General features: G+C 32.4%; 2 protein-coding genes and 1 long non-coding RNA gene across 4 annotated transcripts; 1 reads left to right on the forward strand and 2 right to left on the reverse strand.

Annotated features, from left to right (window-relative positions):
- Positions 1-14,919: 14,919 nt before the first annotated feature.
- Positions 14,920-18,051, reverse strand: LOC112798209 (uncharacterized). The gene is made up of 2 exons (XR_011871672.1): positions 17,760-18,051; positions 14,920-17,228 (listed from the first exon to the last, which is right to left on the reverse strand). It is a non-coding gene; the product is annotated as an uncharacterized lncRNA (long non-coding RNA).
- Positions 18,052-18,279: 228 nt separating this feature from the next.
- On the forward strand, positions 18,280-21,029 carry LOC112798207 (uncharacterized). 2 transcript variants are annotated; one of them, XM_025841423.3, is made up of 5 exons: positions 18,280-18,621; positions 18,760-18,883; positions 19,140-19,348; positions 19,477-19,581; positions 19,690-21,029. In XM_025841423.3, the coding sequence occupies exons 2-5, from the start codon at positions 18,766-18,768 to the stop codon at positions 20,758-20,760; spliced, it is 1,503 nt and encodes a 500-aa protein (XP_025697208.1). In that variant the 5' UTR covers positions 18,280-18,621; positions 18,760-18,765; the 3' UTR covers positions 20,761-21,029. The 2 variants fall into 2 exon arrangements, with proteins under 2 accessions (XP_025697208.1, XP_025697209.1); XM_025841424.3 differs by lacking the exon at positions 18,280-18,621 and having other exon boundaries at positions 18,633-18,883.
- A 908-nt stretch (positions 21,030-21,937) lies between these two features.
- Positions 21,938-22,339, reverse strand: LOC112798208 (uncharacterized). Its single transcript, XM_025841425.3, has one exon. It carries the CDS (start codon positions 22,337-22,339, stop codon positions 21,938-21,940), a length of 402 nt encoding a protein of 133 aa, XP_025697210.1.

The following is a 22,339-nucleotide window of genomic DNA, read 5'->3' on the forward strand; positions in this document are numbered from 1 at the left end:
CGAACCCCTGTCCACCATAACGGCAACCCAATGCCGAAAATTCCTCTGGCGTCAGATCATCACCCGATTCGGGATCCCCGAGATCGTCATCTCGGACAACGGAACCCAATTCACTGACAAAAAATTCAGAGAATTTTTAGAGGGGCTGCGTGTATCCCACCGTTTCAGCTCGGTAGAACACCCCCAGACAAACGGACAGGTGGAATCCGCAAACAAAATAATCGTCAAAGGACTTAAAAAGCGGCTCGACGAAGCTAAAGGGCTATGGGCCGACGAACTCGGGTCGGTCCTATGGTCATACCGAACCACACCTCAAACGACAACAGGAGAAACACCTTTCCGACTAACATACGGTGTCGAGGCGGTCATCCCGGTAGAGATCGGAGACCCAAGCCCCAGGAAAACGGTAGGAGGTAACGACGAGGAAGCAGAACGAGACCTCATTGACGAAACAAGAAGTATAACCCATCTCAGAGAGCTAGCCCTAAAGCAAAGAATCAGCCTGAGATACAATCACGGAGTCATCCGGCGAGAATTCGCGGCCAACGACCTCATCTTACGACGAAACGACATCGGTCCCCCAACCCCAGGAGAAGGGAAGCTCACCCCCAACTGGGAAGGACCATACAGAATCAAGGCCGTAATCGGAAAAGGAGCGTACAAACTCGAAAGGCTCAACGGCGACGAAGTCCCGAGAACATGGAACGCCGCCAACTTGCGACGATACTACGCCTAGACCAACCCACAAGGTCGCACCATTACCCTCATCTCTGTTTTTGTACTTCTCCTACCAGTTTACAAATTCTAAATTTTTATTTCATCTAAGTTTCAAACTCGGGTACTCTTTCCCACCACCAACGGAGGGTTTTAACGAGGCCCAACCATCAATAAAAATTCCATTAAAACAGCTATTTTGATTTTCCTAAACGTCCCAAAAACGGAACGAAAACACGGCCACAGTTGGGGGACTGATCACCCCTCAGGCCCAAAATACGCGGATATCCATGAAAAAACCCCGACCAAACGACGGTCCGAGGGAGCAAAATAGCCTAAAAACGGAATATAAAGAAGGCCCGGACGGCCCAAAAACAATATAACAACGGAACATACAAAAGGCCCGAACGGCCGATAAAGTACCATTAAAACAAAAATAAAGTGTTCCAAAATCAAAATACACGGCCCCCGGCCATCCGAAAATATCCAAAGCACAGTTCAAAGAAAAAAAATCCAAAGAGATAAAAGTAAAAGCTACTCGAGGTCAACAATCTGGCCATCGCGAACAGTCTTGAAGGCCTCCATCACGGACATATCCACACCAGGAGCCAGCACTGAAGCTTGAGCCCTCATCGTTTCCTCGGTAGCCGCTAATGCGTCCTTCGCATCAGCTAGTAACTCCGTCTTCTCCCTCCTCAAGGCAGCAACCTCGGCCTTTAGAGCCTCCGATTCGGCGAGAAGCATGGCAGCCTGAGACCCTACATCAGAAGCCCGCTGCCGTTCCTCTGCCAGCTGAGAGAGAAGCGAAGTTTCAACCTCGGCAAGTCGAAGAATCTCTGACCCGGCCTCCTCAGAAGACTTCACAGCCTTCTCCCTCGCAGCTTCGGCAGCCTCAAGTTCCCCCTTCAACTTGGCTACCTCAGCATGAGAATGACGAAGCTTCTTGTCCAGCAAACCGACCTGAGCCATCACAGGCTCAGCCTTCCGAACAACAACGGCAGACCGGAGGAGAGCACGATACACCGACTTGGCCTGGAACGAAACATCGCAGCCGTCAAAAAACGGCTCCGTTCCAGGCATCAAGTGCTGGTCAATAAACCCCGGAGCATCGAAGCGTCGATCCATCACGCTGGGCACAAGACCTTCATCCTCAAAAGTCTCACTGCTCGGGTCCTCAGGCCTCTTTCTCTTCCGAGAAGCCTCAGCAGCCGTCACCACGACGACTTCAGGAGAGTTCGCAGGGCCAGGGGAAACCTGAGTATCGGCCCGCGCACCCGAGGAAATCACCTCCTGAGAAACTGGCTGCGACTCCACGGCAGGATTAGAAACGGGAGTAGCCGGGGACGACGACCCCTCCTCCTGGGCCATCGCCGCCTTCAGACGCGCCAAGGATGTCAAGCCACCAGCCATCTCAACTGCAAACAATACAAAAAATTCCCAAGTTACAAAAACGGGAAACAAAACATAAAAAACCAAAGAAAAAACAGACACACACCAACATATGACCGACAAGCAATCGGATCACCCATCACATCCCGGGGATTAAGAGGACGCTCTCCAAACAACTGCCACAGAACGAGAGCAATATCCCGCTCCTCCGAGGACAGGAACTCTTTCGAAACCCGAGTAAAAACCGACGGTCCCGCCTTAAAGTTCCAGTAAGTGGGGAACCGACGATCACCCTCCAACGTCAACCAAAAGGGATGATGTCCCTCCGAGGGACGAACCTTAAAATAACCACTCTTAAAACCGTGGAAGGAGTCTTCATACAAACCGAAAATCCGACGATGGGGCTGAGCTCGGAAAGACACATACCCCTTTTTATGCTTCCCCTCCTTAGTCGGAAGAGTGCACAAGAAAAGGAAAAGAAAAACTTTTACTGAGGCAGGTAACTCTAAATAATCACAAACGAGCTCAAAAGACCGTATTGCCGCCCAGCTGTTCGAATGTAGCTGGGACGGCGCCACGGAGCACCGATTCAACAACTGCTGAACAAAAGGAGAAAAGGGAAGCCGAACACCAAGTCGGGTGAACATCGCCTCATACACCCACATCCAATCCGGCACGGTCGGGGAGTCGAGATTAGTATAGCAAACCCTCTCGTCAACCCCAGAGAGGGCAAGCTCGTAGTGGCGTTCGGCATCGCCACCCCCACAAACAGCCCCTTCATCACGTAGCCGTTGGAGGTCCGCCTCCGTCATCCGCGACGGTGTCCCCCAAACATCACTGGTGACCCAAGAAAAAAGGTCAGGGACACCCCCCGCCGGGGCCACCGGAGCCCTCACACCCTCCATCCGTCGGCGAGCCATACCTAAAATATCGACGAGCACCACCGTCAGCCAAACCTCACGGCAGAAAACGACGGCGGGTAAAAAACCAAAAAATACCGCCACCGCACACCACCAATTATACGGTGGCACTCGCCCTAACCCTCTCCTAGAAAACCAACAGAACTATCTAAACCACCATACAAACACCACAAAACTACTCTAAAACAGCCTACACTTAGCAAAAACAAAAACAAAATGCTGCAGAAAATAAAGCAGAAGAAAGCAAAAAGTAACAAAAGAGATGCTAACCTGATAAATCGAAGGAAGACAACCCCAAGGAAAGACGCCGCAAAAGAAATCCAACCGAAACCACAGAAAGCGAAAATGGAGAAAGGGAAATGCTGTAACCAGAAAGAGAAGCAATAGAGAAGTAAAAGCAAAACGAGGGAACTAAAGGAGGAAAACCAAAACGATTTTTGAAAGAAGTACAAAGACGAAAATACCCTTAGGAAAGCAAAACAAACGCAAGGGCAAAAAAGAAAAAGTACAACCTGCAATAAATACCCCTCGAAAAAAGGTAACGCCTCGAAGAACGCAACAGACGCGACCGATACGGAAGAGTCACGTCAGACCTAAACGGTCAGACGAATCTTCCACAAACACGGAGACCGAGGCACCGACCTCATCTCAAAGAAACCAGACGGGCACCCGAGAAAAATCGAGCCCATGACAAACGTCTCAGCGACAGACCGACCTCGCTCGCTCTCCCGCTGCGGGGGCAACTGTTACGGATCCGACCCACGGATCCCGCATACCCGGTTACCCGGGGACAACCCGCTTCCACACAAAGGCCCAAACACCGGCCCTTCAAAACCTCTAACCCAAATATCTCTCTCTTATCTTAACCAAATAAGATAAGATAAGATATTCACCTATAAATAAGAGGACCCAGGTCCCCCCAGGTATTCATTCATTCCTCACACTTTCTACCTCTTAGATCCATTCTGACTTGAGCGTCGGAGTGTCTTTGCAGGTACCACCCCCATTGCTCCAGTCAAGCGACCCGGCTCCAGCTCTGTCCGCGGGTTCCCGATCCACCCTTCAAACCGTACCAGAGACATCTCGTACAAGAGGCAATAATGCAATCCCCTAATACACAACAATATAAAAAAAAAATATTCATTTAATATGAAAAAAAAAATCCTAATACTTAACAAAAGAAACAGTTATATTTTAACAAAAATAATTAAATATCTATAAAATTTAAAAAAAATTATAAAATTTTAAAAAAATAAAGACATACAAAAAAATTTAAAAAATATATAAAATAACATTCATTTAGTATGAAAAAGAAACATTCTGATATTTAGTAGAAGAAACATTCATATATATTAACTCATAGAGATTTTGGATTCACCCAAATTTATTTGGCTGATTTTTGGCTAATATGCTTTTGGTTCCCTAGTTGTTCTCTTACATAATTCATACAATATGAATTTTACACCTCAGTCAGTAATAAATAAATATATATTAGTTTAGTATTTAAAATAACAGAGAATATAATATATTCTCTTTGTGTATATATTATAATTTCAGATAAGAGTGATTTTTTCGCCAATTCTGATTCACCATTTGTAGAAATTGTTATATACTTGCAGACTAAGAAATTTCTTTTGCTATGTCCACGTACTATGAAAAATAAAGGCCATCACATAATTAGAGAAACCTCTTGTCCATAGAGCATATAAGAAAACTTTTTAAAGAATATGTATATGTATGTTATACACTTTATTTGATCTATAATGATCATATTTTTTATAAGAAAAGTCTAGGGGCCAGCAACTTTGTTAAATTCTGGCCAATACGTAACCAGCAAAGAAAAGTGAGTTATCGGATGAAATCTCACACCAATCTCACACCATTAAAATTATCATTGATGGCTATTTGATGGCTACAAATCACAAAAATTGCTGGCCCCTATCATTCTTCGGGAATGGATGGCAAAAGATAGGGGCATGTATAAATCTTGGAGCCTACTATGTTGTTGGAATCCCAGTTGCTATCTTGTTAGGTTTTGTTCTAACATTTGATGGTAAAGGCCTCTGGATTGGAATACTAACAGGGTCTGCACTTCGAGCAATTATACTTTCTTTCATAACAGCTTTCACAAATTGGGAAGAACAGGCTCATAATAATGCATTAGTTTGATTGATGCTAGCCTATATGGGTTAAGGGTTTATAATGTCATATAGATATAGTGTCTTAAGTGTATTATTTAATTAAGAAAAAGTTTAGAGGTTAGTATTTTTATTAAAATTTAGTTCGACACTTAATCAGTAAAAGAAAAATGAATAGTTTTATATCATTAAATATAATTTTACACCATTAAAAACACTAATAATAACTAATTAGTGGCTATAAATCACAAAATTTGTTAACCCTCTAGCACTCCTCTTTAACTAATTTAGTGGGAGTGGCTTTAATTTTTTTTTTTCTTTCATAATTATTATTACCACCACAACCATTATTATTAGTTTTTTTTTCTTTTTTTAGTTAAATATCACACCGTAATTAGTTTAACGATGAAAAAAATATATTATATTTTTATGTTACTGTAAAAAAATTTTGGTATCAAAATAAAAAATTGTGTCACAATTAAAAAATTGTATTGTTATTTTTCTGATAAATTTTACATAGTTCAAAACTCTTCTTTCTCCTCTCCCTAGTCCTCCTTGCATCACATCCTCATAAGTTTTGTTTCACTTTTTTAACAAGAACCTGTATCACAGTTGCAAAATTTTGGTGTTAAAATTAAAAAATTTATTGTGTCATGATTAAAAAATTTCAATGCTATTTTTTGATAAATTGTACACAACACAAAACTCATCATCTTATTTTTTTCTTCTTCTTCATCTTCAGTTTAATACCACACAATCAATAAAATGATAACAAAACACATCATTTAGTTAGAATTGACATAGAAATTATTGGTAAATGCCACAAAAAATCTTTAAAGATTCACAAGTCTAAAACCTTAACTCACTCTACCAATAAAATATTCAAATATGTTTTAGAACCAAAAAAATACATCAATTTATTGTAAATAATATAGAAATGGCTAAACCTCTTATATATGAATTTAATACCACACAATTAATTCAATGATAAGAAAAAGTACATCATTTAGTTAGAAATGACACAGTTAAAAAATTTCTATGTCAATTAAAAAATTTTGGTGTCAAAATAAAAAATTTTTGTGTCACGGTTAAAAAATTTCGATGCTATTTTTTTAATAAATCCTACACAATTCAAAATTTTCATTCCTCTTCTTCCTTTTCTTCTTCTTCTTCTTATTTTATCCTCTTATTAACTACAACCTGTATGTCACGATTAAAAATTTTCAGTGTTATTTTCTCATAAATTTTACATAACTCAAAATTTCCTTTCGTTTTTTTTTTTCGTTGTCATCATCATCTTCTTCTTTTCTTATTCATCTTCTTCTTATTTCACATTCTTAGAATTTTTGTTTGTTTTACCCTTTTAACAAAAATAAAAACAAAAAAAATCAAACAAAAAAGATAAAATAAATAATGCTATAAAAATACTAAGAAGAAGAGGGAAAAAAGAAAAAAAAATGCATACAACACTAGAGGAGGAGGAGGAACCCAGAATACGAATGTTCATGTTAGTGAAAAGTTGGAGCATATAGATACGAATGTTCATGTTAATAAAAAAATGGAGCATATAAATATACTATTACTAATGAAACTAATTTTTGTTAGACTTAGTTGTAAATAAATAAATAAATAAATAAATAAATAAATAAATGTGTAGCAAGATTTGTTGTTTTTATTGACCTTATTAGGTTCCCACATAGGTATATTAAGGAGAAGCCAATACAAGAAGATTATTTTATTGTTTTCAAATTATTTGTCTTTTTCATTTTTAAAGTTTATTAAAATATTAAAGATATAAACATTTTATTATAATCTTTTTAAAATTTTCAGTCAAATAATTTATGTTTTTTTGTCAAATGAACTGGACCGTTCTTAATCATATTCTTAAATATTATAATATTTTAAATTTACACACTACACACTCACACACGTAATATTTTTAATATTTAGAGGCATCAAAATGTGCTACTAAATTAAGTTAAAGTACTCATCTAAGAAGTCGCAAGTTCGAATTTCTCTATTTTTGATTAAAAAAAAAGTTAAGTTAAAGTCTAGCTACAATTTATCATATTTTAAAATGTATAAATGTATAATTAATTTGATAAGTTATTTTTGTTTTATCAAAAGAATTGGATAACTCTTCATTTTAAACATTACACCTTCACAAATTCATTCACACTACACATTTACTAGCAGTATTTCCATTCACTATTTAACCTTGCTAAATTTCAAACCTAAATGCATTGTATTAAGAAGCACTATAATTACCACTTGAACTAAGCCTCATGTGCATATGATAAGCTAAAAAAGACATCTCTAGTTGGATCCAATACAAACTTGAACTAAAGTTGGACCATTATGGGCTTGCCCAAGTTCAAACAACACAAATATCTTATTTTTTGTTTTGTGTTTTTTTTTTTAACCTAATTTTCTACCATTTTTTCGTTCTAGACCCAATAACAAATATTTTACTTTTTAAGTAAAATATATATTAATTTTAAATTTTTGTTAAACACAGAAATATAACATATACATAACATATGTCTTTTTTAAGTAAATTATAATATTTTAAAATTATATTCATATTAAAAATATGAATTTACTTTTTTTTTATTTTTTAAATATATAAAATATTTTAGATAATTAATAATATATAGTATTTATTATCTCATTTTAAGAACTCTACAAATAAAATTGAATACGCCAATGCGTGATATGAATTGCTAGATAAATATTTTTTTTATTTTTTTTATTAGGACACACAACTCAACCAAGTGATTTAATTTTATAGTTGATCACCAAAAATATACTTTTCTTGAAAACAACAAGCATTATGTCACTAGGTCTTCTGCCACTTTTTGTCACTTGTCTATTTTTCATCTGAGCTATCTTTTTAAACCAATATTCTACTAATCTTTTTTTTTTTTGCAGGTCTAAACTATCTAAAGCCATATATATTTGACGATTTTTTAACATTAGGAGTTACTCAAAATTTCAAATTTTCTCTCTTGTATTCTCTTTTCCTACTATGTTCACTATATATATATATTTGACATCTTATCCATCTAAACATCCTTATTTTTTTACTAAGTTTATGCTCATTATCACCTAACATAACATAGCTTAATTACACACAAAATATTGTTCAAATTTTACAGAATTTATATTTTGAACCTTAGAAATGTAGTTAGAGTTAAAATTCAGAAAGATGTAGCTCAATACTGCTTTTAAAACAATAACATTTGTAGTTTGGATTTGTTTTAACCTTTGGCAAAAATAAATTAATTGCTACATGATTCTTGCAAATCAACCGTGACAAATTCAATACATTAGACTCATCATTTTTGACTTACTGTTATCGTTATGTATTTGGCGTATTTGGTATATTTACAGAGAAAATGATGGTAAGCAATTCATTGTTTTGTCGTTTGCGACCCTAGCTAGCATGCATTATTGACGAGCTATGAGGGGGACCAGAATTTGCATACACCATTTTCGTGGAAAATAGAGCTGACAATGAAAATCTTTTTAATCTTCACTGTGCATTACGCTACAAACATCCTGCTACACTATTTTGTCAAGAGATCAGAGCAGGTAGTGCAAATCTTTTGTATAGTTTATAATTCAGAGACGCAGAAAAATTTTAACATGTATGAAAAACAGTGAGTATATGATGAGTACTTAAAGATAGATATAGATCTAAATTAATACAACATCATCATTACATGTGTTTTTTGAGAATAATTGTCAAAGAATTATTATATTATATCAAACTCAATTCAAACTAATTCAATTATATCAGAACTAATTTTATGTATAATAAAATATTATTTATATTATATCAAACTTAATTCAAACAAAACTAATTGTATCAGAACTAATTCTACAGAATTAATTTATATTATATACTGAATAGTGGTGGAATGAAAACATAATAAATAAATAAAAAAAATAATTATAGTTATCGTTAAGAATATATACTTATAAGTCATAAAGGTATAATCTGGTCTGAATAAATTCATCTAAATACATGTGCATCTAGATACAAATTAAAGACAGCCATATTCATTTGACTAGTAAACATATCAAACTGCACTCTTTAATTTCATAGATATAAATGTCTTCTTGAATAAAGCTGCTTCCAGAAATAAGACTGTAACTGCATCATGTCATCACCATAAAAAACGACAGCAGTAACCAGACCATTATATTGATGAAGGGAATAATAACTCTATTTATTTCTGCAAAAAAAATAAGAATGATGTATAATAATCGAGATTAATTATCTAATGAGAACCGTTGTTAATCTAAAAAATATAATCAATTAAATACTTACACAAACTAAAGTAGCAGTGATGATGACATAATAATAATAATACAAGATAATTAAGATAATACAATATAGTTCTCAGATCTATAATAATTTAAGTAGAATTTTTAAATATACTAACAATTATTGGTATTAATGAAGTGGCAAAGGTTAAAAGCATAAATTGCATAAATAGATCTATATACACCGTGTTGAAACCAGAAACCAGTTATATTTATTAAATTCTTACTTTTATGACATGTTCATAATAACTAATATATAATATGAGTACAGAGACCAAAGTTAAGGGTGATGACAGAAGAATAGAGAGCACAAATGAGTAAAATGCCATATTCATTCTAATTTTATGCATGTCATCATCTGTGCTCTCTATCTTCTGTCAACAACACGCCTAAATACCTCCTCTCCTCATACATGACAGTTAATGATGACTATAATGCATAACAGTAAATACAGTATGATGAATAATGAATATAATGTATAACAGATAAATTAAAACCAAATTTAAGACAATTGAAGCAATTGAATTTGAATCAATTTGCTTTTGAACTTCCTAACAAATAAATATAAGAGAAAGTAGTAGTTAAGAGATATATAGTTCTTTCCTTATAAATAGGATAGACTTAAAGAGCTATTGAATATTGATAAGGGAAGATGTCCCTATACCATTCTATTTATAGGACAAAAAATTAATTAATTATATGATCAATTATTTTTTATTTTCTTTCAATTTTTTTTGTTCGTTCTCCTTTTAAATATTTTAATACATAAATTAAATGAGAATTATTTGTATATAAATAAAGACAGACATGCACGTTCTTAATTAATTACAAAAAGAATATTTTATTATAAAAATATTTATATGAAAAACCAATGCAGCTTTCAATTTGTTGTATTCACACTCTTTTGTTTACTAGTGATATCCTTAGTTATACACTTATACTTTAATAATCATTTAACTACAATTACATGTCAATGCAATTAACTAACATGTTTGAATTAAACAAAGCTAATTTTACAGAATGTACTCAAAGTAAGACGAGATAAAGTTAATGAGACCTTTATTGTTTTTATTAAATATATGATCATTGATCAAGTTAAAAAAGATATATTCTATTTCTCACAAATATCAAAAGAGGTACTGATACATTTTAGTGATAACTTTTAGTACATGAACACTATTTTTCTTTCTCAAGTAAGGAAACTGTAAATTTATCAGGACAAATGATGATAATAAATAATATGCTCACACAACTTAATCAAATTACTTTGATATTTAGAACCTTTAAGCTACAAAAGCTCCTTAAGACTTCTTTTAGGCCATTTTATTTGTATTGTTTTAAAATAATTCTTTTAAATTAGTTAATTTGAGTGTGTTTTGATATTAATATATAAAAAAAATCCAAAAACTAGTCGAATTTATTATTATGATATAATTAAATTATAATCAATTTACATGAATATGAGTAAAACAAATTTTGTGAACTAGTGGTGGTTGGATGGGATTATAACAAAAGTGTCAACAACCACAACCACATATTAAAATCATGTCAATCTAGATAAAATTAAAAAAAAAATATTGATAAAAAAAACTCTGGTCAATCTATGTGAGATTCTGCAAAAGTATATCTCAAATAATATCATATATTTAAATTTTTTTTATAAATTAAATTTAATAAAATTAAATAATAAAATTTTAAAAATTACTAATTATAATTAATTTTTATTGATATTAAATCAACTTAATTAAATTTAATTAATAAAAATACTTAAATATGTAATATTATTCTATTAACATATATGTATGGTAGTCCTTTAATGTAAAGAAATTCTGTTGCACAGTATTGTCCAATTCACAAAGAGCCAATGCAAGTGACATTAAAGCTATTAATAGCTAGCCAGGGTTATGGATGATGAAGTAAGCTAAGCTAAGTGGAATCTATGTGCACAGTGGTACAAGCATCATATCAATGAAGAATACATACATATCCCACTTTCCCTGCTTAATTAATTTAATATTGGAAAAACTTATGATCATCTCTACCCAATTAAATTAATTATATAATAATAAGAATTTTTTCGGATGCAATCATCTAACCAGTTCATTGCACTCATAATTTAATTTCTTACCAAGGAATTAAGTTTTTCTAGCTATTTTCACCCATTGCTTAATTATTTAACTGATAAAAGATGAAGACATAAAAATTATGAATTGATTATTTTTCTTTTATATGCTCCGTTTCTTAATGACCACCTAGACCTAGCCAGTGACTTCTTTGTAACAATTATTCACTCTGCAATAATATACATAGAAGAGCTAGAAAGCGGCCAAAGAAACATCGACACATGCATTATTATGGGTTATTATGTAAATTTTATTGGCTACTTATATATGTGTAGATAATATATATTAGTCGAGTACTCAATTCATTCGTTCGTTTAAATAAATTTCAGAATTCGAATATTATATTGCCTATAAATAACCCTTGCATAAAGGAAAAATGCTATACATGGACGCAAATTATTTTTGATATTAGAGTAGAAATGATATTTTTTAGGATTATAGGTAATAAAGGTGTTATTCTCAAATGTGTAACTTTTTTATTTAAAATATGAAATCGGACCTTTCGATTTTTTTTGTGATAAAAATCGGACCATGCAATTTATTAAAAGCAAAAAACTGACCCTTTGATTTATGAATTTTTTAAAAAAAATCCACAACAAACAAATTGGACCTCCGATTTGATATTAACAAAATTTTGAAAATCTAACTTACAAAGTAATCTGACCTGCTATTACTTATTCCCATATCAAAATAAAATTACATACACCACCAACATAATTGAATGACATACATTTATTTTCTATAATAAAAATTTTTAGCCACACATGGGGTGGTCGGCAGTGACTAAAAATAAAAATGATGATCTTCCTTCCACCTGTCACCATTCCATTCCCTATTTTTTTTTTCTTTTCTTTTTTATTCCCAATTTTCATCATACATTTGTAAGTTCTATTATTTGCATCACTCTTTTGATTCTTATTTTTTTTTATATAAAAGTAAATTTAATAAGAAAATGACAAAATCCAATAAATATACACAAATTTTAGAGAAAAAAGCCTGTGCATTTTAAAGTATATAAATAAATAATACAAACACAATGTGCTTGTCTTTCTTTGCTGATTATTTTCTTTTGCCCCCTCTTTCAATATCCACTTGATATAAAGTGTTACACTTTACATTATTCCAGAACAAAGTATTTATTCAATTCTTTGACTTATGTTGCATTAGTTAGAGCTAGCTAGACTACTCGAATATCATAAATATTTAATAACAAAAATAATTAGTTAAAAATAATCAGAATTCAAATAAGTCAAATTTTGACATTTTTTTTAGTATTATAGCTCAAGTATATGTATGTAATGTAATTACTAATTAGATAGATGGAGAAGTATTTATAATTTATTTAAGAGAAACCAAATCAAAGTTTTCTAACCTCGTTTTTAATTTGATATTATACATTTATTTTGTGGCAATTCATATAGTTTCAAACGGTCAAAGGATACAAACACTAATATGCCATAGCAGACTTTTGCATGTATATATGATAAAAACCCTAATAATTTTGCTACGTTATCAGCATTATTTCTATCAATTTCTGCCAATTCTTATTTATAATTGTGTTTAATGGAAGTGTTTTTATAGATATGTCTAATAAAAATGTCTTTTTTATGGCTATTTTTAGTAAAAGTGTCTTTATAGATATATTTTCTGGACGTGTTTCTTTATATATATGTTTAAAATATAATAATTAATTATTATTAACAATAAGTTAGCAAATAATATGTTGGTACCTTATACTTTTCCAAACGCTAATGTTCACATAAATAATATCGCCTTCAATAATGTTTTATTGAGTCCTTAACTTACTTAAATACTTGATGTAAAACTTTTTATAAAAACGAAAGATGTACATTACATTAACAAAAATATGGTAAAACAAATAGATCTTAGGGTACAGATTAAAGAAAAATATTAGATTCATACAGCTGGCTAAATTGGTATCTGTCAGAAAATAATTAAGTATGGGAGGCAATACCTAGACTCATCCCATTTTGGAGAATAGCTTTTGTTCAGAGAAAACGATGTTCATTTGTTCATTTCCCATTAGGGAAGGATAAGAGGACAATATAGTCTTCATCTTTTATTATCATTATTTAATTTTAATAAGAATAGAATAAAATAATAATCTTGATGGCTCATAGTCTTAGACCGCGTGATATGCTTCAGCTGGTCCCAATTTGTTGTTCTTTTCAATTCTATGATCGAAGAGACATTATTAGTGCATGCTTGTTAGAACATTGCATTTGACTTCAATTTTGTGGGTATCGGATCACTCACAAGAATATATAATTAGCTTTATTAGATACTTACCCATTTGAATTGGTGCAGTTGTTAACTTTTTAAATAAATATTAAAAGTTTAAATTTTGTCTTATATATGTAGTTATTTATTGATTAATAATAAATTTTTTAATAAAATTTTAATATGTGACAAATTAATCTTTAATTTATAAGATAAAAGAATATCGTCATAACAAAAAATTTATTTATTATTTTTTTAAGGTCTTAAATCTTAATCACGTGATCATAATTCAAGACTAACTTTTTCATTTGTCTAGTATTAATTATTAAATTACTTAGGATAGATTAGGGTTGATCCTAGACGGATCTAGAATGACATGATTTAAAATGACATGGAGATAGAGGAGCCGATATCATAGAATTATATTGTTATTGAATAGTTTTTTCTTTTTAATTAGATGAAACAAATAATAAGTTCTTGATTTTTTATTTTAAAGACAAATAAATTTTTTATTAATTAAAAATATAAAAACGTCCATCACTTTTTAAATTACGAGATATCTAAGGCTTTTTAAAAAATTGATTTGTCATTATATATTTTGAACACAAAAATCTAAATATTTTGTATTTTAGAAAGTTATAAATATTTTTAATTTATATTTTTACTTAATTAGAGATTTATGTATAAATTAAAAAATTAGGATCTATTTTTTTTCTCTTTTATTAATGATGGTTATATGACAAGAATCAAATACTCACTATCACGCTAATACACTTATTTAACCTTTTGTTTTTCGTATTTACATATTAATATAATAATTTTGCTGTTAAATAGTTAAAAAAAAAAAAAAGGAAACAAAAGAAAAGAAGAGAGTTTTTAACTTTTTATTTTGTCGAGCTTGCTCTCTACCTTTATTGTGCCATTAATAATATTGGTCATACTAACTTTTAAAGTTCTAGCTAATACTATATTATTAGCCACCCAACCTTGTTAACGTAAAAGATATTATTATGAGTAAACTATTATTTTTATCCATGAAAGTTTAGAATATTGATAAATCTATTTACGAATAAGTAAAATTATCTTTTTTATTCATGAAAGATGGACTTTTGCTAACAAAATTATCGGAACCCTAAAAAAATATTTGAAATTCCTAAAATACTCTCCAATATAACCTAACTCTAATATCTCTTTTTACTCCATACTATCATTTTCACTCAAATTCTTCCTCACCACTACTCTCGTCTCCAACCACCACCACTACTAACGTCATCACCATCAAAACTATTCCTTTCTCCCTTTAAGCTGCCCTATACACCAGCGAACTCAACGACACTTCTTGCTGTTCATCTTCACGTCGCGACTGTGCCATTTGCTGCTTCGAATTCGAAGACGATGATTACGTTCGAACTTTGCCTCTTTACTCACAAACCTTCCATGTTGATTGCATCGATGATTGGCTTCGTTACCACACAAACTGCCCTCTCTACCGCGCCGGGGTTCTCTCTGCCGCTTCGCTGTTGACTCCCATATTCGTTGCCAGGATCCGACAAGTCTTGACGCCGACGAATATGACTCGAAATCAGCAGGGGAAGTAAGGGATTGGACTCCAATTGCAATGAGAAGATTTCGATTCGGTCGAAGGGGAGTGGAGTGCGGTAGATTTTGATGGATTTTTCATAAGAACAAAAAACCTAGCATGAATGAGAAGAGAACTGTGAGGTTGAGGACGAGGCGCTTGAAGTTGGGTTTGGTTGTTCGTATGATTTTATGGTCGGGAATAGATTCCTGCATCTGAGACTGCGGAGCTTCTTCTTCTGCGGACACTGTGTTTAATGAAAAATGGGATATCTCCACCATTGTTACACCAATTGAGGTTGTGAACTCTAACTCTGGTCTCTAGATTTTATGAATTCAAACTCTGGCATGTGCTTAAGTTGGCTAAACTGAGTGTTTCTTGATGGAGTGAAGTTTCAAACTAATAGATGAAGGTTGGAACCGACCTGAGGGTAGTAGAAATAGTGATGACAATGATAGTGATGGTGATAGTGGTAGTTAGGGATGAAAATAGTAGTAGAGTTTAAAATTGGGAGAGTAATGGCATAAAAAAAAAAGAAATTAGAGTTAGGTCATATTAAAGGATATTTTAAAAATTTCAAATAATTTTTTAGGATCCTTTTAGTTTTGTTAGTAAAAATCCATTTAACTATCGAAAATTTTGTTCCTGTTTTTAAAATTTGAATAGAAAACTATTCATTAGACAAACAAAATACTTAACATGCATTACAATCATTTTTACTAATTTCATATTTATTATAATTACATATATTTAATAAATAAAAAATTAATCCACTAGTATTAATTCTTTGGCAATTGGAATCCACTTTCTCTCTTTTGATTTTTTTTCTTATGATCGTATTTGTTTGCCCATATATGATTACGTACCAAAAATATAATATAAAAAAAAGAGTATGTATCCATTAGTGTTGATTTAAATATAATATAAAAATAAAAAATATTGATTAACTAAATTTTTTTTATAATAAAGTGTCTTTTTTTAACTATTATAATGCTTTTTTTTTAACTGAAATTAACATTATCAATTTTATTAATTAAAACTTAAAAGTAAAAATTTTTAATTATTTTTTTTATCTCTAGTAGATTAATGACTAATTTGTCATAAATTTAAACTAAGATTCAAAAACTCCACATTTGTTATGAGTAAATTAAACACTTAAACTTAAACCAACTTAAATTGATTTAATTATATTTTTTTGGTTGTGAAATATGTTTTTGGTATAGAATTAGTTTGTGTTTTTAACTTGAAGCTTTCACTTAATGAATTGCTTTTGAAAGGTGTGTTAAAATGTTTGGACTGAAGTCTGAAGTTCTCAAAGAAAAAAAATCTTTGGTCTCCTGGACTTCGGACAGAAACCTTATATGTGGAATAACTTTTAGGCCCAATATCCTAATTAGTTAAAGTATTAATTGTTAAACAGAAATTATATTTCCTGTCCTGTCCAAAAAAAACAGAAATTATATTTTTATTTTGTAAGTCAAATTATAAGGCACAATATATTCAATAATTCTGATTTAAAAATACAAAAAAAAAATCAAATTAACAACTTTTATAAAATATGGAAAACAATACAAGTAAATATACATAAATATATAATAATTAATATGATAATTATTTTTTTTGTGCATGTAATTTTTTTTTAAATCTAAAATTCTAAATATATTATTCCGTGTAGGTCAAGATCTGTTTCAGCTATCTAGGTCCGTATAGTGAAGATTTTAGTTCATAATTTTAAGGCAGTAGTGCACATCAAACTTGATGAGGAAGCCAGCTATATATGTACCAAAATTCTCTGCACCAAAAACAAAACAATTTCATATAATCATAAATCATTAAGCTAAAAATTCACTATATATTCATCAACCAATTTGTAATAAAATAAACAATTAAACCCAGATCTAACATGATAAAAAGAATTGTGAATGAATTATAGCTCAAATGACATAGTTTTTTCATATTCAATTAAAAAATTACGGGTTCGAGTCTCTTATCTTTGATAAAAAAAAAAAAAACATGATAAAAAAAATTGCACACCACTTGAAACCAACAAACACTTAAGACAGTAATTAGATCCAAGACTTCCAAACAAACAAGCCTTAGATCTTGAACTTGCAACAAATAAATAGTATATCTAGCACCATAACATTTTAATAGAAGGTCTAATAACAAAGCTTCCTTTGAGAAAATAATAAAAATAGCAAAATACAAAACAGACACAGAATCTTAAGGGCTTGAAGTTAGAAAATGAAAATCTAGACATATTTTTGTAATAATAATGTTGATGAACACAAAGGGGGAATCAAATCAAATCAAATCAAAGTACTCTATTAAAGTGGTGAAGTTAGCTGTAGTCAGAGATGTGATGTAGAGAAGAAAGGAAAGGGAGGAACCAATAGAAATAATAGGAATGGGTGGAATTGGGAAAAAATAAAAACCATAACATATACATATTATAAGGTTTTGATTTCTTCCCAACCAACCCACTCCTACAACTTCTGCTAGCTCCAATCTCCCATTCCCACCTCCCTCAATTCTTGCTTGGTTTCACTTCACAACTAACCTCTCTTCACTTGCTCCTATTTTATAAACCCTAAAGACCATAGTTAGCCACTCCACCTTGGTCCCCTCAATAATACTTAAGTAAAAAATAAAAAATATATAGATTCTTTATAATTTTATTATGTATTTAGGAAAAAATATCACACCACAAAGGACTAAAGTTGGTGGAAATTGTATTAAAGAATTATGAACCATTCATAATAGTGGCCTAGGGAGTAGGGACCAAATAATAGCTGCCTGCCACTTGTGTGATATCTTTACCATTTCTTTATTGCTAGAAAGCTGTGCCCTTCTTGTTTTGTCGGTCTTATCTTCAAAAATGATTCCTTTTTTATTGGGCCATAAGGCCTGCACGGATCGAATAATAAATTGGGCCTTCTGTTTCACGACTCATGGGCCCTTTCTCTTTAAGAAGCCCATCAAGAGTTAAAAAAAAAAAAAGAAGAAGAAGAAACACTCGAATGTTATCTTCGAAATTCAAATTGGAAAGCATTGCTGAAGAAGGAAGCAAAGCAATCATCGATGGAGTGAGTGGGAGAAACTGGCGCCAAAATTCTTCTTCTGCTTCTTCTTAACATTGCAACCAACAGTTCCACCGCACGCTTTCCACATTTCTTCATTTCCAGGTACCATTTTCTCTCTCACCAAACTCTTGCTTTCATAGCTTCTTCTAGGGCTCGGAACTCTGAACTTCATTCGAAATTGTGCTTCCTTAAAAATTATGTTTCTGTTGCGTTAGGGTTTCTTTTTTTTTTCTTCTGCAGTTTGAAATGGCTTGGTTACGCTTGGATAATCGTTGCGATTCTGAATCTGTCGCTTCACTTCCATGGCTTTGGTCCATTCAACATGTTGCAAGCTGCAAGGAAATGGACGTGACTACTTTACAGAGTATGTGTAGATATTTTAAGCTTAATTTTTTTTTCTAGGTTTTCACTTGATATGTTTCTTCGGCATGACGGTGATGTAATTGAAATGACACTGTTTTTATTGTTGTTGTGTACACTGCTTTTAAAGTTTTGCCAATACAATAATGAAAATGGAAGTTGGAAACAAAATGAAAAGATGTTTTTATTTTGATTATAACGAATGAAGCAACCAGATTTAATTTCCGTGATTCGGTTTCTTTCCTTTTACTTCTTGCCAGGTTTGGTTGATGTAGCCCTTGTTGCGGAAGATGGTTTCTGTGAAAAGACAAGGGAATTGATTTCCCTGAGATGTTTGGAGGCAATGTTTGATCCTGATTCGGCTCATAGAGTTGATTGTGATGATGCTGCTGCAACTAGCCTGGATTCGAGAGTTCGGTTTGCTTTTTCGACAACTTGTGAAGATGTCCTTCGACAGATAGTGGGCGAGGTTAAAATATTTGGTTACTCAGTTTCATTTTTTTTTTCTTGGATATGTTTTCTGATGATAGGTTTATTATTCTGCTACTTTAGATACATAATTTGTTTGGCCTTTTTTTTGTTGGGAAAATATATCAGGTACCAGTATCAAATCTAATAAAAGATCGAGTTAAGCTTTTGAAATGGGATGTTTCCCAGTTTATTTTGCATAAAAGAGCTGTTCTCAAATGTGACTTAGTGCAGGTGATTCAAGTTACTTATTCTCTTAGGAACACAAGAATGTATTCTTGATGAATTTAATGCATTTTAACGATTCTTCTTGGTTGTTGTCTCCTTTGCCGTGTTAAATAGCTGAAAGAATCAATCCTTGATGGTACTCATCCAAATGCTGATTGTTTAAGAGAAACTGGGCGATTGCAACCTCAGAATGGGGGTTGTCAAGTGCATCTCAATGACAATGCACATCGTGATCTTTCGAAAAAAGATAATGGGAACAGCACTTATCATGCAGACAAGGAAGTAAAAGAGAACTCAATATCTACAATGTTAGAAAAAGTGACTAAACAATGGAAAGAGTTACTTGAAAAGATTAAACGTTGCAAGAGGAACCAGGTTGAGTCAGTTAATGGTAATGAGCATATGACAGAATGCCAACAAGGAAAGCAAGTTGATATCAGTGAATGGCATGTTTGCCAAGGAAGTGCAAAGAAGATTAGACATAATGAATCTTTAAATGTTGAGTCCAACAAAGAGAAGCCAATCTCTCATGGAGTGGGTAGGTATGATAGGTGGTTTGCTTCCAAGCAATTAGACTCCAGAAGCCACAATGAGGTCCTTCATCATGAGCCACAAATTCCCTTTAGTGCTACAATGACTCTTCAGCATAAATCTGGAGATGAATGCAATCTGGAACAGGAAGATGAACCTATTCCAACGAAAGCTTTGCCTGCAACTGGAATCCTTCATGGAAATGAAAATGATACTGCTCATGAAGTTCCAAATGTAATTAGCGAGTCAAAGTCTAAAAGAACGGAAGTTCCTCAAGTGAGAGAACCAAATGCTACTGATGACAAAGCTGTGGAACATACTGTTAATGGTTGTGTGATAGAGGTATCAAGTGATGAAACAATGGGATCTGATAATGATATCTCAGAAAGTTCTAGTCTGAAAGAAACCAATGGTTGTATGAGGTGCAAAAAAGATGGTAAATTGCTGGTTTGTAGAACAACCACTTGTTCAACCATGATTCATGCAAGCTGTCTGTCAACATCTCCTCATTTTGATGCAGAAGGGGACTTTTTCTGCCCATATTGTGTATATGCAAAATCTATTTCAATATATATTGAAGCTAAGAGAAAGTTTTTCTTGGCAAGACAAGGACTAGAGAGGTTCATTTGCAATGATTTATGGAAGGTATCATAACACATTAACACTACTTAGTACTTAGTGAAGTTAGTAGAAAAGAACATAGTCTTTCAAGTGAAAGAAAAAGAGGAAGTCATAGACCTGTGCAGATAGATTACCTTTTGAGCGTTTTGGAGTAAATTCAGGTTGGGGTCTTAAAGTGTTTTGCTCGATGCTTAATTGCTTATAATCTTGTTCAATACATATACATTGACCAAGCACATTTACACTTTCTTGTAACAGTGTTTATTATGAGAAAAATATAGCTGTTTTAGTTGAAAATCAAAGCTGTTTCTTGAAAATCCATAATATGTGGATTGTTGACAAGAAGCCTCTATCAGCCTAAAGTTTTATTGACTTGGATGGCATCTCTTATATATTAAGATTAGAGAAAAGGGCAAATCGAACCGTGACTTTTTGGTCCGTGGACATTTAAGTTTCTGAGAATTTAAAAATACATTTAAGTTATTGATCTTTTCAAAATCTGAACATAAATGTATTTTCAAATCTTCGAAAACTTAAAATGTCTGCGAATTAAAATATCAAGAATCTGTTTGTCCTTTTCTCTTAAGATTAAGATATCTACCAAACATATATATATACAATCATGTTTCGAAGCATTGACTTCAAAATTTTGACTTTTTATTTAACATTGCTAACATATATTAAGATTAATATTGTTAACATATCACTTTTTCTAATTATAATGTTATAGGGCGTTGAGACTTGAGTGTCTGCCCAACTCTGAATTTCTCATACCTTAAGTAGCATTTTTATTTTCTTTTTAACATTATATTAACAATTATAATTTAATTTTATGTGGGATTTCTGCTGAAATTCGATCAAATGGTTACCTGAATTCTGCAAATGTATCCATATATATATATATTTCTCTTCTCTATAACAATACATAATTTCTCTTTAACCCCCGAAGAGAGATGAATAGCAAAGAGACTCATAAATAAATGAAGTAAATGAGTTCTTGTACAACTTATGAACATCTATATCAATAAAATTCTCAACATATGAATAAGTCTAATTATATCCTCTACATTTTCCGAGGAATCAATTTGACAAAATTAGTATATCACACAACATGAATCACAATTTTGGATATACCAATTTTCTTGAAATAACCGTTATTAAGATAGAGACATGTTATTTTCTTAAAAAAAAAAAAGATATAAGACAAGAATTACTTGGTGTATAGTTCATTAGAAGCAACCAAGGCTTTGGAGATCTCAAAAATGAGCCTAGCTTCAAATTCTTCACGTGAATAACCCTTTGGCAATGCATGAGTCTTTGGAATCCTTTTCTCACCAAAAGGGTTATCAATGTTCATGGAACTCAACATGAAATTCATGTAAGCATTCTTGATCTTTGTCCACATCTTCAATGGTGACCTAATAGCCACCCATGTTAGCCTTCTTATTGCCTTGATCCTCCAACGCCGCCGCGGCCGTGGCGGCCCAGTCAACCAAACTGTCTTCGCCGTCTTAGTTCCGCCGTTTTCGTCGAGGCGGTGGTAGCGCCGCCGCCTCATGTACCTCTTGATGCCACCATAAGTTGGCTTAGACAATAGAGACTCATTTTCCAT

This window comes from Arachis hypogaea, chromosome 14 (assembly GCF_003086295.3).
Source record: "Arachis hypogaea cultivar Tifrunner chromosome 14, arahy.Tifrunner.gnm2.J5K5, whole genome shotgun sequence".
Taxonomy (NCBI): domain Eukaryota; kingdom Viridiplantae; phylum Streptophyta; class Magnoliopsida; order Fabales; family Fabaceae; genus Arachis; species Arachis hypogaea.